Source organism: Pristiophorus japonicus, chromosome 1 (genome assembly GCF_044704955.1).
Source record: "Pristiophorus japonicus isolate sPriJap1 chromosome 1, sPriJap1.hap1, whole genome shotgun sequence".
Classification (NCBI taxonomy): Eukaryota; Metazoa; Chordata; class Chondrichthyes; family Pristiophoridae; genus Pristiophorus; species Pristiophorus japonicus.
Window position 1 is genome coordinate 433782785 of NC_091977.1, and position 18298 is coordinate 433801082.

The 18298-nt window shown below is 44.9% G+C and overlaps 1 protein-coding gene across 3 annotated transcripts in view; it reads left to right on the forward strand.

Moving 5' to 3' along the window:
* Window positions 1–18298, forward strand: part of dnaaf11 (dynein axonemal assembly factor 11) — a 129134-nt gene that overhangs the window by 76626 nt on the left and 34210 nt on the right. For all 3 annotated transcript variants that reach the window (XM_070892746.1, XM_070892761.1, XM_070892753.1), the window contains one exon: window positions 7261–7326. In XM_070892746.1, coding sequence (XP_070748847.1) covers window positions 7261–7326 — 66 coding nt within the window. The remainder of the gene's footprint in view (window positions 1–7260; window positions 7327–18298) is intronic.

Below are 18298 nucleotides of genomic sequence, written 5' to 3' on the forward strand. Positions count from 1 at the left end.
AGGTAAAAGGACAGGTGTTGCATCTCCTGCGCTTGTGCGTAAAGAAAGGGGTATTGGGGGGTGATTGAGGAGTGGACCAGGGTGTTGCGGAGGGAGCAGTCCCTTCGGAATGCTGAAAGGGAAGGGGAGGGGAAGATGTGTTTGGTGGTGAGATCATGCCGGAGGTGGCTGAAATGGCAAAGGATGATCCGTTGAATGTGGAGGCTGGTGGGGTGAAAGGTGAGGACAAGGGGAACCCAATCGTGGTTCTGGGAGGGAGGGGAAGGGATAAGAGCAGAAGTGTAGGAAATGGAACGTACACGGTCGAGGGACATGTTAACCACGGTAGAGGGGAATTCTCGGTTGAGGAAAAAGGAAGACATATCGGAAGCACTAGTATGGAAGTATCATCAGAACAGATGCGGCAGAGACGGAAGAACTGGGAGAATGGAATAGAGTCCTTACAGGAAGCGGGGTGAGAGGAAGTGTAGTCCAGGTAGTTGTGGGAGTCGGTGGGCTTATTGTGGATGTTTGTCAATAACCCATCCCCAGAAATGGAGACAGAGAAGTTGAGGAAGGAAAAGGAAGAATCAGAGATGGATCATGTGAAGATGAGGGAAGGGTGAAAATTGGAAGCAAAGTGAATGAAATTTCCTGGTTCATTATGAGAGCAGGGAACGACACGGATACAGTCATCAATGTACCAGAAAAAGAGGGGAGGGAGGGGACCTGAGTAGGACTAAAATAAAGAATGCTCCACGTATTCCACGAAAAGGCAGGCATAGTCAGGGCCCATGCAGGTTTCCATAGCAACACCTTTAATTTGGAGGAAGTGAGTTGAGTCAAAGGAGAAGTTGTTCAATGTGAGAACAAGTTCAGCCAGGCAGAGGAGGGTGGTAGTGGATGGGGACTGGTTGAGCCTCTGTTCAAAGAAGAAGCAGAGTGCCCTCAGACCATCTTGGTGGGGGATGGAAGTGTAGAGGGATTCGACATCCATAATGAAAAGAAGACGGTTTGGGCCAGGAAACTGGAAACTGTTAAAAGTGGCGGAGGGCACGGAAGAGTCGTGAATATAGGTGGGAAGAGAGCGGACAAGGGGAGAAAAAATAGTCAAGGTCGGATGAAATCCACTCCGTGGGGCAAGAACAGGCTGAAACGATGGGTCTTTCAGGGCAGTCCTGTTTGTAGATCTTGGGAAGGAAGTAGAAACGGGCTGTGCGGGATTGGGCGACTTTGAGGTTGATAGCCGTGGAGGGAAGAGCTCCAGAGGAGGTGAGATCAGTAACAGTCATGGAAACAATGGCTTGATGTTTGGTAGTGGGGTCATGGTCCAGGGGAAGGTAGGAGGAGGTGTCAGAGAGTTGGTGTTCAGCCTCCACACAGTAGAGGTTGGTTCGCCAAACAACAACAGCACCACCCTTGTCAGCAGGTTTAATGACAATGTTGGGGCTGGATCTGAGAGAACGGAGTGCTGCAAGTTCAGAGGGAGGTAGAGAAATTGAGACGGCCGATGTCACATGAGCAGTTCACAATGAAAAGATTTAGAGAGGGTAAGAGGCCAGAAGAAGTGTCCAGGTAGAATGAGAATTCTGAAAGCGGGAGAAAGAGTCCGCTGTGCCAGGGGAAGACTCCTGGCCAAAGAAGTGGGCACGGAGATAAAGGCGCCAGAAATAGAGTTCAGTGTCGTGGAAATGTAATAAACAGTGAGAAAGATAGTAATCATCAACATAGGCAGTCCCTCGAAATCGAGGAAGACTTGCTTCCACTCTAAAACTGAGTTCTCAGCTGACTGTACAGTCCAATATGGGAATTACAGTCTCTGTCACAGGTGGGACAGACAGTTGTTGAAGGAAAGGGTGGGTGGGGAGTCTGGTTTGCCGCACGCTCCTTCCGCTGCCTGCGCTTGCTTTCTGCATGCTAATAAGATAGTAATAGGCATCAAATGAACATAGACAGGCTAGTGGAATGGGTGGGCACATGACAGATGAAATTCAATGCAGAAAATGTGAGGTGATACATTTTGGTAGCCAAATAGTACAATTTTAAAGGGAGTGCAAAAAGAAAGAAATCTGGGGTGCTTGTGCAGAGGATATTTATTAGAATGTACCAGGGATGAAAGACTTCAGTTAAGCGAAAGACTAGAGAAATTGGGATTATTCTCCTTTGAACTGAGAATGTTAAACAGAAGTTTAATATTGGTGTTCAAAATTCTGAACGGTTTTGAGTAAATGTGGAGAAAGTGTTTCCACTGACAGGAGGGTCGATAACTGGAGGATACAGATCCAAGGTAATTGGCAAAAGAACCAGAGGGGCGATGAGGAGAATTTTTTTAATGCAGCGAGTTATTATGATCTAGAATGCACTGCCTGAAAGGGCACCGGAAGCAGATTCAATAGTAACTTTCAAAAGTGAATTGAATATATACTTGAAAAATAAAAATTCCCAGAGCTATGGGGAAAGAACAGTAGAGTGGGACAAATTGGAGAGCTCTTTCAAAGATCCAGCACAGACACGATGGTTGAATGGCCTCTTTCTATGCTGTATGATTCCAAGTGCAATGTTGTGCTGGAGGTCGGAAATGCAAGGCATGTCTGTACCATGCACTTGGGGTTAAAAGTAATGGATGAAGCAGGAGATCTAGGGTAATTAGCGGAGTACAATCTGTGTGAGATGGCTACAGGGAAAGCGAGTAGAGTTTTAAGTTGTATTGCTGGGACTAGAGTACAAAATAAAGACGGACTATACTAAAGTTATATAAGGCTCTGGTATATCTACATAGATTATTGTGCCTAATTTTGGTCCCTGCTCACTGCACTTGATGAAGGATATTGAGGAGAGGGTGACCAGGATGATGTCTAATTTTAGAACCCTTATCTATAAGGGGCTGAAATTGATGGCCTTACAGCCCACTGCCGGCGACATTCCTCTGGTCGAACCACCCAGTGCCACTTTTGTCGTGGCCTGGAGCGGGCGGGAGGGGAGAGCCGCCGGGAAGCGCCCGCCGACGTCAGCGGACGGCGATGCGTGTAAGTACACTCCCGCTAGCTGAGATGCCATATTCAGGCGGGCAGGAGTCGGCGGCAGGACGGCAGTGGACTGCTGAGTGCAGGCAGCTGTGTCCTCAACGGTAAGTGTGAAGATTCTGTAAAAATGGATAGTGAAGTTTATTTAAATTATTTCTCTACAGGTACTTACCTAGATGGGGTCCCCTGAAGGTCATCAGATTTTTTTTTTTGTTTTTGATGATTTTTATTTTTAGTTCTTTGACCCTCCCTGGACCCGACTCCATCCTCGGTGGCACTTGGACGGCAAGTGCCTTTGCCGCCGAGAACGAGAGCTCCCGCCGGCTGCCGCCCAGATTGGCGGCGTAAGTCGCAGATTTGCCGCCCGCTGACCTTCGAGGGACCTGGGTGATGAAAACCCCACCCAAAGAACCTTCAGGGACCTCGGCGGCCATTGGCGGTCCTTTGGGCGGCACTTGGGCAGGCGGAGGCCTTCATCAAGTTCGGCCCCATAGAATTAGGTTATTTGAAGAAATGCAGGCTTAGAGTCGATATGATTGAAGTTTTTAAATGTTATGGGGATTGGGTGCCTTACCCATAGTTAAGTTATTTTAAATGGATAGGGATGGAAGAACTAGAGGTCATACCTATAAAATCTCAAGGTAAGCAGTTAGGTTAGATGCCAGGAAGTATTTCTTTTCACAGAGTCTGAAACATGTAGTCAATATGGAGTCGATAAATTCCTTTGTTAGGGAACTATGTGAGATGTTTTTTTACATTTATTGTGTTGTGTTTCTGTGATTTTGGGAGTATTCTCATTGATAGTATTGGGAGCTCATACAAACAGAGCTCCCATTATTCATTGTTATCAATGAGAATACTCCATGTTCATTGGTGGTCCAAGCCCATGTGATCCCAGGTTGCGCTTGCGTTCCTGGGATATGTGAGCCTATATGCTGCACTGTGAATGGAGGCCTCGGACCGCAAGTATACGTTCCTCTGGGTACTTTTGTAAAAATAATTTTGGTCGGAGGCGTCCACCTGCAGGAAGCCTCCGACCACAGTTTCTGGGCTGACAGTTCCAGTTAGTTGACATTAGCTTGTATTCTGTATAAATAATAGTGAGACTTTCAGCACTCAACGTTATTAAAAAGCAAATTGGACAGCAACTTCTGGCAACCGCACAGTTAAATGCAAAAATCAGGAAGTTGCTGACTGAGTTGCCCTGCTCCTCTAGAAGTTTCGCTTTACCGGTATCTCGCCAAGAGACTCGGTATCCAAATACATGGAAGGACGTGAAATTGCGGTACTTATGTGATAGGTATCCACTAAACACGGCAGAAAATGCTGGTCCATTCCAGTGTAAGTACATTTTTAATGCGTGATAAGTCTTGAGGACTGCCAAACAATCTCACTGGTCCTGAAAATTAACTTTTACAAGTGTGGAGTCTCAGTCCTTCAAATTTTAATTATTGTTTGAGATTTTAAAAAAGAATAATTTTTATTTAAAATTTTTCTTTCTGTGTCCTTTATCTCTCACTCAATCCCATCTTTCCTTCCCTCTCTTTATTTTGCTTTCTGTACATGATTTGACATTGAATTCCCACATTACAACAGTGACTACACTTTAAAAGTACTTCATTGGCTGTAAAGTGCTTTGAAACGTCCGGTGGTCCTAAAAGGTGCAAAAAAAGTCTTTTTTGAATTAATTATTCTAACTTACACTTCCTGGTTCAGACTATCTGTGCCTCATTAAGAACTCTTCAATCTGATTGTTTAAGGATATACACAGTTATTTGCCCGATTCACACAGGTCCCAGATGCCCCATAGAGGGTGCTATGCTGAAATGGCTCTTTAATCACTGCACGTTCCAGTGCAAAAGTCCATAGAATGTCTGTGGCCAAGTGTAAGTGTAATGATTGGCTAGCACCGTTTATTCACCACTGACAACAAAATCCAGGCCTTAATGATGGGTTATAGGCAACTGTATACTTCTGCAGCTTGCTTGATTGTCTTAGGTAGACAGAAAGGAATTTCCTGAATTGGCTGAAGTTGAATTTCCTCTTTTCCCCTCTTCTAATAGATAGTGTGGTTAGGGAGTGGGCGGACCGTGGGCTTGAAGGCTTATTTATGTCCATTTCTTATGTCTGTTCGACTGTCAGTTTGCATATGTCAACATTTCAATTAAGTTAGTTCAGCCACCAAAATGTTTTTGGCTTAATTCATTTTTGAAAGAAAGAAGACCCATTTAAGACAGAAACCCCCAATTTAATACACTGATACATCTGGTCAGTTATATGTATTCAGCAACAGCCACGACAACAATTCCACTTGGTGGGAGAAATGAGGTGGATCCGTTCTGCTGGGATTTTGCCCTGTGGAGAGGAGGCTGGGAAATTCTGGTAGCAGGAGCCATGGGCAGATCTGGGAGCAAGCATAGGATCTGTTATGGGCCTAATAAAGACCCCAGAATGCTAGAGGGAGAGGTTAATCGAAACTCGAGGGCATTGATACCTTGCAGGGATAATCCGATTGCATCTTTGGGAGCTGCAGAGTTTGGGCCACTCTGTTCCTGTAAGGCCCTTCCCAGGTTGCATTTGCTATGTCGGAACAGTGTGGAGCTGCTCCAACATTCTAGGCCTCAGTCAAGGTGAGGCCCATTAATGTACCTTTAAGGATATTATGTGCCTGATATCCTTCACTTTGGGTGGTTGGGGGTTCTATTCCACTGCAATTGTGATGACGGATGGAATGGACCTATCAGAATTTAGGCCTCACAGTTTTCCTTTAAATATTTTTAGCCCATGTAAAATTACCTGACAAGAAATACAAATATCTCGCTATTTTGGCATGTTATTTACCCAAATGCAAATTGTTTTTACATTACACATTGTGTCCAATGCCAATTTAATCATACTAATATAGGTAAAACAGGTTGCACATTGATGCGCACATTCATTGGCCTGGATTTGCGGTCAAAGTGAACGAATGCCGCCAGCTATTCATTACACTTACACTCGCCCACAGACTTTCTATGGTCTTTTGCACTGGAACTTGTGGTGATTAGAAATCCATTTTGACGCAGCGCCATCTACAGGGGTTGTGGGATCTGTGTGAACAGGTCAAGCAACTGTGTTTCTCCTTAACCAATTAGATTGAAGAATCCTTACTGAGACATGCAGAGCCTGAAAGAAAGAAAGACTTGCATTTATATAGCACCTTTCACGACCGCTGGACGTCTCACAGCGCTTTACAGCCAATTAAATACTTTTGGAGTATAGTCACTGTTGTAATGTGGGAAACACGGCAGCCAATTTGCGCACAGCAAGCTCCCACAAACAGCAATGTGATCTTGATTGAGGGATAAATATTGGCCAGGACACCAGGGATAATTCTCCTGCTCTTCTTCAAGATAGTGCCATAGGATCTTTAACATCCATGTGAAAGAGCAGACGGGACCTCGGTATAATGTCTCATCTGAAAGACGGCACCTCCGACAGTGTAACATTCCCTCAGCATTAACCTGGAGTGGGACTTGAACCCACAACCTTCTGACTCAAAGATGAATGTGCTACCCATTGAGCCACAGCTGACACTAACCAGGTAGTGTAAGTTAGAATAGTTAATTCAATGTCAAATCATGTACAGAAAGTAAAATAAAGAAAGGGAAAGCAAGATGGGATTAATAGAGAGAGACAAAAGTGACAGAAAGAAAAAGTTTGTTAAAAATTTAAATTAAAAATTTTTTTTAAATCTCCAACAATAACTAAAATCTGAAGAAATGAGACATCACATTTGTAAAAGTTAATTTTCAGTGTCAGAGAGGTTGTTTGGCAGTAATTTAAACTTATCACGCCATTAAAAATTTACTTACACTGGAATGGACAATCAGTAACTTTTTCTGGCGTGTTTAGTGGATGTCTATCATGTAAGTACTGCAACTTCACGCCGATCTATTTATTTCAATATCGAGTCTCTTGGTGAGGTACCGAAGCTTCTAGAAGAATAGGGCAACTCGGACAGCAACTTCCTGATTAACGCGTTTAACTGCTCATGTGTGGTCACCGGAAGTTGCTGTCCGATTTACTCTTTAATGACAGTGAGCGTTGATCGTCTTGCAGTTATTTTTACTGCAAAATCCAGCCATTATGATAAACAGACTTATAAATTGGTTAAATAAACCAGTGCCTGTCTCAGTTGTTAAAGTCTTGCTTGGTGACTTAGTTGAAAAAGGGGACTGTTTAGAAATTGAAGGTTAACTTTTATTTTACTTTACAGGATTAATTTTACATTGACCGATGATGAAGAAAATAATCAATTCATCTTAGATCTTGCTGTTTACAGGTTAGCTTTGCATCATAATATCGTAATTGAATAAACATTGTCAGAATCTCACTAGTTGATGATGAAACTTGTTATTTTTCAGAAGATTATTCTAAATTTGTACACTTTTGAGCTACTAGCTGATATTTTCTGATATTCGGTGCCCAATGTTGGGGTGTTAATCAGGAGGTGATATTACAGAATGGGGCAGGTATTCATTATTTTGGATCCCTGCCCACTTTAACGCCTGCTCCATTTACGCTCTCATTTCTGGTGGTTGGGGGGAAGTGCCTGCTTGATTTAAGTAATACTATGCAGAGCTGAAAATGACAACATGAGATCATGTGCTCCGTTCCACCATGTTTGCACTGAATCATATATTCACACCCATAGAAAACCAGCATTCAGAGTTGCTAGGCACCTGGTGAAGGGGTAGAAAATTTCAAGGGCCAGATAGCAATATTTGCAGGTGTCGTAAAAGCTTATTCGTTGATCATTTTCATTGTTTTTATATTATTTTTGTTGCCAACTCCTTTTGTCATCTGCCATTCTGTCCTTTGCTGCGGTGGTGCCAATCTTCCTACTCCAATATTTTCAGAGCGGGCAGAATGGCTCTCCCACTGTCATTATTTCCCCATTGCTTTTATTTCTTGAAGGACGAGTAGGAGGTGAAACTGAGGAATCCCAGACTCGTGAGGCTGCATTGGCAGCTACTCACCGGTACCACATCAGAATATGTAGGCAGAGGCATTTCTACCGACAATTGAATGAGAGGCAAAGAAAGCCATCACTGAGTTGTTCCACATGCTGAAAACATGAGATACGGTCCAACAGCACCACAAGCACTATTCTGCCACTGCCTTTTAACATCCATACTATGTAGGTTTTCCACAGGAACATCTGTAACATTAGTCAAACAGCCATGCAAAGATGCATTAAGCAAGTCACAGATTAATTGGGGGTAATTTACAGTTTCACATTTCACTATTTTACTTAGTTACATGTGCAAGAAAAGTATCACAATTAAAAGCACAACAGTGCAAATTCAGGTCTTGCATATGTTGATAGTGGTGTGGTACTCTGCTTATCTCAACCCATTATCTTCAGAATACTAGGAAAAAATTCTGGACATTTGAAGTGAGGCACGGTTAATGTGTCACAAAATAGCTTTGACAGCATGGTTGGATTATCAGGTCACAGGTATAATTAAAGTACGGCACACAATTGTTACACTGAACTTTGAAAGAACAATGATACAAAAATTAATCGGTTAGCAGTCGCCTCAAGAGAATGTTCAGTTTTACTTGTGTATGTGAAATATTTGTCTTTATTCTTTCAAGCAGCTTCTATTCCCCAAACCGATATAGTGTGCAGCACTAGAGTCATTAGTATAGTCATAGGGCTCAATTTTCCCCAATGCTGTCTTTTAGAGTATTGCAAGAGTTACGACCGTTTTCTTTGGCCCTGACGACTCCAAAAAAATAACTAGCAAATTTCCCCATTCTATTTTTTTTAATTGGCGCCACGTAGCCTGTCCTTTAGTTTCGGGGGGTGGTGGAGCCTAATGTCTGCACTGAAAAAATGATGCCCCTCCCTTCTGTGCATGCATGGGGACAGTACAGCTCCCGGTCTGCATTCGGCCATTTTTAAAGAGCCAGTTGTGTGTGAGAACTTTAATTCTCATTGGAAAAATCGGAGCTGCAATGCGGCTCAAGGACCAAGAATTTCTTACAGGATGAAGTGGAGGCACTAGTAATTGAGGCCAGATGGCACGAGTTGGACACAAGCAGAGGTCACATAAAAATTTCACCAAAAGAAATTAAGAAATGCTGGAACCAACTTGCAGAAGATTACTTCGCAATGGTGACCACCCTGGAGGCCTGGAGGCCAGTGCAAAAAGAAATGGCAGGTCCTTGGTCAAGTAGTTAGTGTAAGTAATATTTTCATTTATTCACTGGAATTGCAATTGTGAATCTGACCATCTGTATGTCACACCCAGCAGCAAGACACCCTCTCTAAAAAGTTATATTTTCATCTTTGCAGAGGAAGGTGGCACACAACAAAAGGAAAAAAACTCGAACAGGAGGAGGCCCGGCAAATCTGCACCCACTGACACCCTTGGAAGAGAGCTTTGATGGGTGCTGCTGGAGAAAAGCAATCACCATTGCACAAGCTGGGCCCACACTCGAGGGAGAGGGTAAGTCTTGCAAATTCCGCAGTCTGGCTTTACCAAATGTTAAGTACTGCACGGGCTAGCCATGCTTCAATTCATGGGGATGTCTCCGACAGCTACGCTTCAGTTGATGCAATGTGCTATCATTCATCGTGGTCCTTCAAATCAGCCTGCTACCTGCGCTGTGTGACCTTACTCATGCCACCCACCCTGCCCCCTCCTCTGCTGCTAACCATTTGATCGTTCTGTTATATTTTGCAGAACTAGAGGTCAACCCTGACTAGGCTGAAGCCGATGCAGAAGAAGATTCAGACGCGGACGAGAACATCTTCCAATCCCACCTTCCAGACCAAGAGCATGGAGGTAATGGATGAAGCCCAGAGTGTTGTACTCACTCTGGAGGAGGTGCATGTGCCACCCATTGAGGTGCCAAGCCCTTTCCTGAGTGGTACGAGTGTTGGAACATTCCATGGTTTCTCACAGTCCAAGGCGGCAGGTCCCAGTGGGATGCAGCAAGGCACACCCAGGGCCCCACCGTCCGAGGTTGCGGGTCCCAGTGGGATGCAGCGAGCCACACCAAGGGTGAGGAGGGGAAGGAGAGCTCGACACCGCTCTCCTGAGGTGCAGGATCTAACAGCTGTGGTTCAGATGATGGCAATGAGTACGGAGAGCATTGACCTTACACGATCACTCCTGGACACCATCAATGGGTGATGAGGTATCGGGAATGTCGGGAGAAGTAACAACACTCTCACTAGAAATGGGAACACTGTCCAGGAACATGAGGGGGGGAATGTTGCAGGTAGTTGAAATGCTGTCAGTGAACATGAGGGAGGGAATGTTACAGGTAGTTAACATACTGTTGGTGAACATGAGGGAGGGAATGTTGGAGTTAGCTGCTGCAATAAGGGAACATGCCCAGACCCCGCGCTCATGGACAGAATCTACTGCCACTCCCACTCCAATCCCCAGACCAGCCTCTGAAGAGGCCCAAGCCGGGCCCTCCATATTACCGCTTGCATCCCCCCATCAAGAAGTGCGCATTACCCGAGATGTTTGAAAGAATAAGCTTGGTACCAACCCGAGAAACGCTGCGCCACCACCTGCGGGCAGCGGTGGAGTCAACAAGATCAAGCGCAGCGGGCGGCCTTAGAATAAGGTGGAGGAGAGATGGGTGCAGCCTTTCTCTGCTGCTGTTATTATTGTTACTGTTGTAACTGTTCTCAAATTAAAGGTTTTTTGTAAGTTATGTACATTTATAAGTTTAAAAGTTTTTAAGTGACCTTAGAATTTGTAAGTGATCTTAACTGAAAACTTTAAAGTTTGATACAAGTATATTTTTATTAAAGTTAAATTATGTAAAACAAGTGTTTGTTGAACTTTTGAATAAAATATATTTTAAATTATAACCGAATCATTTCCATTATTTGTTCCATTATTAACACAACTTTTTGAAGTAAAGAAGAATTATTTCTATTATTTGTTCCATTAACACAACACAACATTACGGAACAGGTCCAAACAGTAAACATAGTCCATTTGGAATAGTTGCCGCTGAGCCTTCAGGCAGCAAAGTGTTCATGAATGAACTGCTGGCGCAAAGCTCGAGCAATCAATAAAGGGGCACAGCGGCCCACCCTCTTTGTGCTCCAGGTTCAGATAATTGCATGGCTTCCTTTTCCTCCTCTTCCTCCTCCTCCTCATCTGCAACTTCCTTCTCCTCATCAGCCACTCTCACCTTAGGTGGGTCTTCTACAACCAGCTGCTGCTGCCTCATGATGGCTAAGTTATGCAGCATACAGCATACAACAGTGAACTGACCCACAATCTCAGAGGGGTATTGCAAGTAGTCTCCGGAATGGTCCAGGCATCGGAAATGCTGTTTCAAGATGCAATGGTCCTCTCTCTTATGCTGTGTGTCGCAATGTGCGACATGTTGTATTCCCGATCAGCTTCCATCCTGGTTACGCATAGGGGCGTCATAAGCCAGGTGGCGAGGCCGTACCCTTTGCTCTGCCCTTCTGGCTGCTGCTGAAACATGGCAGATATAGCGCTCTCGCATAGGATGAAAGCATCATGGGTGCTCCCAGGGTATCTCGCATCAACAGACATGATGCAACGCATGTCGGCACACTCGAGCTGCACATTAACGAAGTGGAAGCCTTTTCTGTTCCTGTACATCTTGGAATCCTCCAAAGGTGCTCGCTTGGCCATGTGGGTACAATCAATGCAACCCTCTACCTTTAGGAAGTCAGCAATCCTGCAGAAGCCCACAGCCCTGTCACGCATTGCATGGGGGTCATGGGGACCTTTATTTAGTCATTCCTCCAGGCATATAGTGCAACAGTCACCTGCCGAATGCAGATATGTGTTGCATGTTGACAAATGGCGCATGCATCCCCAGTTGTGGCCTGGAATGATCCAGCTGCATAGAATGAAAGTGCAGCTGTAGCCTTCTCTTCAACTGATAAAGGGAGTCCTCCTCATGCTTCTAGGTTGCAGGCCTGCTTTTACTAACTCACAGATCTCAGTTACAAATTGTTTGCGGAAATGCACAGTCTGCATCACTCAGGTGCATGTATGAATGCCTGTCTCGATATACCCGATGTGGGTAAGGCCTCCTGCCCATCATCCTACATGCTCTGAGGTTCCTCATGCGATGACATCGAATCAATCCTCGCCTCCACAGCACCATCATGCAGAAGGCTTGGACAAGGTATGGCATTGTCAGTATTGCTCCCATGATTAAATTGTACCTTTGCAAGAAGCTCAAAATAGCAGGGCAAGCTTCTTTGTTCACTCTGTCCCCAAGGTCGACACCCTAGTATTGACCACACTCTGGTCTGCGCATGTGCAATAGGCTTGCTTAGAACGGGAAGCTAGGCATTCAAATGAGGACATTTGGGGCAACGAAGTCTAATTCAATTCTTTAATTTTAGATTTTTTTCAAAATACCACCCCACCACTGACGTATGTCTGCTCACCGGGCTCGAGGGTAGGACGGCAGAATCGCGCTCTCGCCTGAATATGGGCTCGGCAAATACTGCGCCCCCCCCCGGGCTTATTTCGATGCTGCTGTGTAGTGGAAGGGTTCTCATCCTGTTATGTATGCAATAAAGGTACAAACTGAGTACTGTTTAACTGAACAAGGTACAACCTTGGCTCTGCTTTATTATAGCCCAAAGTACCTGACTCACAAAATGGCTGGCCTTTTATACCAGAGCAGCACCATGTGCATGCTGCTCAGTGGCCTCCAACAATGACACCATCTGGTGGCTACAAACAGCATGTACATACATGAAAATACCCTCCTCTGAGATCTTATCACAGTCTTTCACAGGTTGAGACGGTCCGGTGCTTTACGCTCCCGGGTTGACCGTCTCAGTTCGATTCCGGCCTTGGGTGAATGTGCGGAGTCTGTTGTGGCTGGTGGCTGGATGGCTGACTTGTTGGGGGTGGTAGTGGCCATGTCAGGAATTGCAAGTCCATTTTTATTGAACAAGTCCGTGATGGAAATTCCGGGTTCACTGATGACCCTTGAGTCCACTGAAGGCTTCTGGTAGGTTGGTTGGTCGTCGACGGTTTTTTCATCCGACTGCTCTGGCTCATCTGTGTGCCTTAGCTTTGTTTGTTCCATATGTTTCCTGCAAGTTTGCCCATTCTTGAGCTTAATAACAAATACTCTGTTGCCCTTCTTGGCCATGACCATACCAACGATCCATTTGGGACCCTGACCATAATTCAACACATATACAGGATCATTAACAGAAATCTCGCGTGACACAGTTGCGCGATCGTGGTACCCTTGTTGACTCTGTCTTCTGTATTCAACATGATTACTTAAATCCAGGTGTACAAGAGATAACTTGGTCTTAAGACCTCTTTTCATCATGAGTTCAGCAGGTGAGACCCCTGTGAGTGTGTGGGGTCTTGTCCTGTAACTCAACAGTATGGAAGACAAGTGGGTCTGCAATGACACTTGGGTTACTCTCCTCATGCTTTGCTTGATAATTTGTACTTCATGTTCTGCTTGCCCATTGGACACAGGCTTGAACGATGCTGACCTTATATGTTTTATGCCGTTAAGTTTTACAAACTCCTGAAACTCCTGACTGGTGAAGCACGACCCGTTGTCGCTCACCATTATGTTAGGCAGACCATGTGTCGCGAACATGACTTTGAGATTCTCTATGGTTGCCATGGATGTACTGGATGACATGATTATGCATTCTATCCACTTCGAATAAGCATCCAACACCACTAAAAACATCTTGCCCAGGAAGGGACCTGCAAAATCTACATGGATCCTGGACCAAGGTTTGGATGGCCATGACACAGACTCAGCGATGATTCCACTGGTGCTTTGCTGGTGTTGCACTGATGCACACATGCTTTCAGCTCAGAATCAATTCCTGGTCACCATACGTGGGACCTGGCGATGGCCTTCATCATCACTATACTAGGATGTGTGCTGTGTAACTCATGCACAAACTTCTCTCTCCCTTTCTTTGGCATTACAACTCGATTGCCCCACAATGTGCATTCTGCTTGAATAGACAGTTCGTCCTTGCGACGAATGTACAGTTTGGCCTCTTCGCATATTTGCTTAGGTATGGCAGACCGATACCCTTTGAGGATGCAACCCTTTGCCACCAATAATATCTGGTGGCTGGTCCAGGTCTTAACTTGTTGAGCTGTGACAGGGGTACCTTCACTCTCAAAAGCATCCATGATTAACATTAAATCTGCCGGTTGTGGCATTTCCACCTCAGGTGTGGGCAACGGCAACCGGCTCAAAGCATCGGCACAATTCACTGTGCCAGGTCTGTGGCGAATGACATAATCATAGGCAGATAATGTCAGCGCCCACCTTTGGATGCGTTAATATTGATACCTTTGCTCTCGGAAAACAACAAAATGAGCGGCTTCTGATCAGTCTCTAATTCAAACCTCAGACCGACCAGGTATTGATGCATCTTTTTTAATCCCGTACAAACATGCTAAAGCTTATTTTTCTACCATACTGTAGGCTCTTTCTGCTTTAGACAAACTTGTGGATGTATACGCGACAGGTTGAAGTTTCCCCGACTCATTGGCTTGTTGTAACACAAAACCAATTCCATATGACGATGCATCACAGGCCAAAACTAAACATTGACATGGGTCATAATGTATCAGCAGCTTGTTTGAGCAAAGCAGATTGGTGGCTTTCTCGAAAGCTCTGTCTTGCAATGCGTCGCACACCCAGTTGTTGCCTTTACTCAACAGCATGTGCAGTGGTTCAAGTAAGGTGCTCAATTTAGGTAGGAAGTTCACAAAAGTAGTTGAGTAACATAGAAACATAAAAAATAAGTGCAGGAGTAAGCCATTCGGCCCTTCGAGCCTGCACCACCATTCAATGAGATCATGGCTGATCATTCCCTCAGTACCCCTTTCATGCTTTCTCTCCATGCCTCTTGATCCCTTTAGCCATAAGGACCATATCTAACTCCCTCTTGAATATATCCAATGAACTGGCATCAACAACTCTCTGCGGTAGGGAATTCCACAGGTTAACAACTCTCTGAGTGAAGAAGTTTCTCCTCATCTCAGTCCTAAATGGCCTACCCCTTATCCTAAGACTGTGTCCCCTGGTTCTGGACTTCCCCATCATCGGGAACATTCTTCCTGCATCTAACCTGCCCAGTCCCATCAGAATCTTGTAAGTTTCTATGAGATCCCCTCTCATCCTTCGAAACTCCAGTGTATAATGGCCCAGTTGATCCAGTCTCTCCTCATATGTCAGTCCTGCCATCTGGGAATCAGTCTGGTGAACCTTCGTTGCACTCCCTCAATAGCAAGAACATCCTTCCTCTGATTAGGAGACCAAAACTGAACACAATGTTCCAGGTGAGGTCTCACCAAAGCCCTGTACAACTGCAGTAAGACCTCCCTGCTCCTATACTCAAATCCCCTAGCTCTGAAGGCCAACATACCATTTGCCTTCTTCACCGCCTGCTGTACCTGCATGCCAACTTTCAATGACTGATGAACCATGACACCCAGGTCTCGTTGCAGCTTCCCCTTTCCTAATCTGCCGCCATTCAGATAATATTCTGCCTTCGTGTTTTTGCCCCCAAAGTGGATAACCTCACATTTATCCACATTATACTGCATCTGCCATGCATTTGCCCACTCACCTAACCTGTCCAAGTCACCCTGCAGCCTCTTAGCGTCCTCCTCACAGCTCACACCGCCACCCAGTTTAGTGTCATCTGCAAACTTGGAGATATTACACGCAATTCCTTCATCTAAATCATTAATGTATATTGTAAAGAGCTGGGGTCCCAGCACTGAGCCCTGCGGCCCCTCACTAGTCACTGCCTGCCATTCTGAAAAGGACCCATTTATCCCGACTCTCTGCATCCTGTCTGCCAACCAGTTCCCTATCCACGTCAGTACATTACCCCCAGTACCATGTGCTTTGATTTTGCACACCAATCTCTTGTGTGGGACCTTGTCAAAAGCCTTTTGAAAGTCCAAATACACCACATCCACTGGTTCTCCCTTGTCCACTCTACTAGTTACATCCTCAAAAAATTCAAGAAGATTTGTCAAGCATGATTTCCCTGTCATAAATCCATGCTGACTTGGACCGATCCTGTCACTGCTTTCCAAATGCGCTGCTATTTCATCTTTAATAATTGATTCCAACATTTTCCCCACTACTGATGTCAGGCTAACTGGTCTATAATTCCCCGTTTTCTCTCTCCCTCCTTTTTTAAACAGTGGTTTTACATTAGCTACCCTCCAGTCCATAGGAACTGATCCAGAGTCAATAGACTGTTGGAAAATGATCACCAATGCATCCACTATTTCTGTGGCCACTTCCTTAAGTACTCTGGGATGCAGACTATCAGGCCCCGAGGATTTATCGGCCTTCAATCCCATCAATTTCCCAAACACAATTTCCTGCTTTATAAGGACATCCTTCAGTTCCTCCTTCTCACTAGACCCTCAGTCCCCTAATATTTCCGGAAGGTTATTTGTGTCTTCCTTCGTGAAAACAGAACCAAAGTATTTGTTTAACTGGTCCACCATTTCTTTGTTCCCCATTATAAATTCACCTGAATCTGACTCCAAGGGACCTATGTTTGTCTTCACTGATCTTTTTCTCTTCACATATCTATAGAAGCTTTTGCAGTCAGTTTTTATGTTCCCAGCAAGCTTCCTCTCATACTCTATTTTCCCCCTCCTTATTAAACCCTTTGTCCTCCTCTGCTGTATTACACAATTCTCCCAGTCCTCAGGTTTGCAACTTTTTCTGGCCAATTTATATGCCTCTTCCTTGGATTTAACACAATCCTTCATTTCCCTTGTTAGCCATGGTTGAGCCACATTCCCCATTTTGTTTTTACTCCAGATAGCGATGTACAATTGTTGAAGTTCATCCATGTGATCTTTAAATGTTTACCATTGCCTATCCACCGTCAACCCTTTAAGTATCACTCGCCAGTCTATTCTAGCCAATTCACGTCTCATACCATCGAAGTTACCTTTCCCCAAGTTCAGGACCCTAGTCTCTGAATTAACTGTATCACTCTCCATCTTAATAAAAAATTCTACCATATTATGGTCACTCTTCCCCAAGGGGCCTCGCACAACAAGTTTGTTAATTAGTCCTTTCTCATTACACATCATCCAGTCTAGGATGGCCAGCCCTCTAGTTTGTTCCTCGACATATTGGTTTAGAAAACCATCCCGAATATACTCCAGGAAATCCTTCTCCACCACATTGCTACCAGTTTGGTTAGCCCAGTCAATATGTAGATTAAAGTCGCCCATGATTACTGCTATTTATTGCACACGTCCCTAATTTCTTGTTTGATGCTGTCCCCATCCTCATTACTATTGTTTGGTGGTCTGTACACAACTCCCACTAGCAGTTTCTGCCCTTTGGTATTCCGTAGCTCCACCCATGCAGATTCCACATCATGCAAGCTAATGTCCTGTCTTACTATTGCATTAATTTCCTCTTTAACCAGCAATGCCACCCCACCTCCTTTTCCTTTCTGTCTATCCTTCCTAAATGTTGAATACCCCTGGATGTACAGTTCCCAGCCTTGGTCACCCTGGAGCCATGTCTCCGTGATACCAATTACATCATATCTGTAAACTGCTATCTGCGCAGTTAATTCGTCCATCTTATTCCGAATACTCCTCGCTTTGAGGCACAGAGCCTTCAGGCTAGTCTTTTTAACACCCTTTGCCCATTTTGGATTTTGCTGTAATGTGGCCCTTTTTGCTTTTTGCCTTGGGTTTCTCTGCCCTCCACTTTTACTTTGCTTCTTTCTATCTTTTGCTTCTGCCCCCATTCTACTTCCCTCTGTCTCCCTGCATAGGTTCCCATCCCCCTGCCATATTAGTTTAACCCCTCCCCAACAGCACTGGCAAACACTCCCCCTAGGACATTGGTTCCGGTCCTGCCCAGGTGCAGACCGTTGGTTTGTACTGGTTCCACCTCCCCCAGAACCGGTTCCAATTTCCCAGGAATTTGAATCCCTCCCTTCTGCACCACTCCTCAAGCCACGTATTCATCTGAGCTATCCTGCGATTCCTACTCTGACTAGCACGTGGCACTGGCAGCAATCTTGAGATTACTACTTTTGAGATCCTACTTTTTAATTTAACTCCTAGCTCCCTAAATTCGTCTTGTAGGACCTTATCCCATTTTTTATGTATATGCACCACGACAACTGGCTGTTTACCCTCCCCCTTCAAAATGTCCTTCACCCACTCCGAGACATCCTTGACCCTTACACCAGGGAGGCAACATACCAT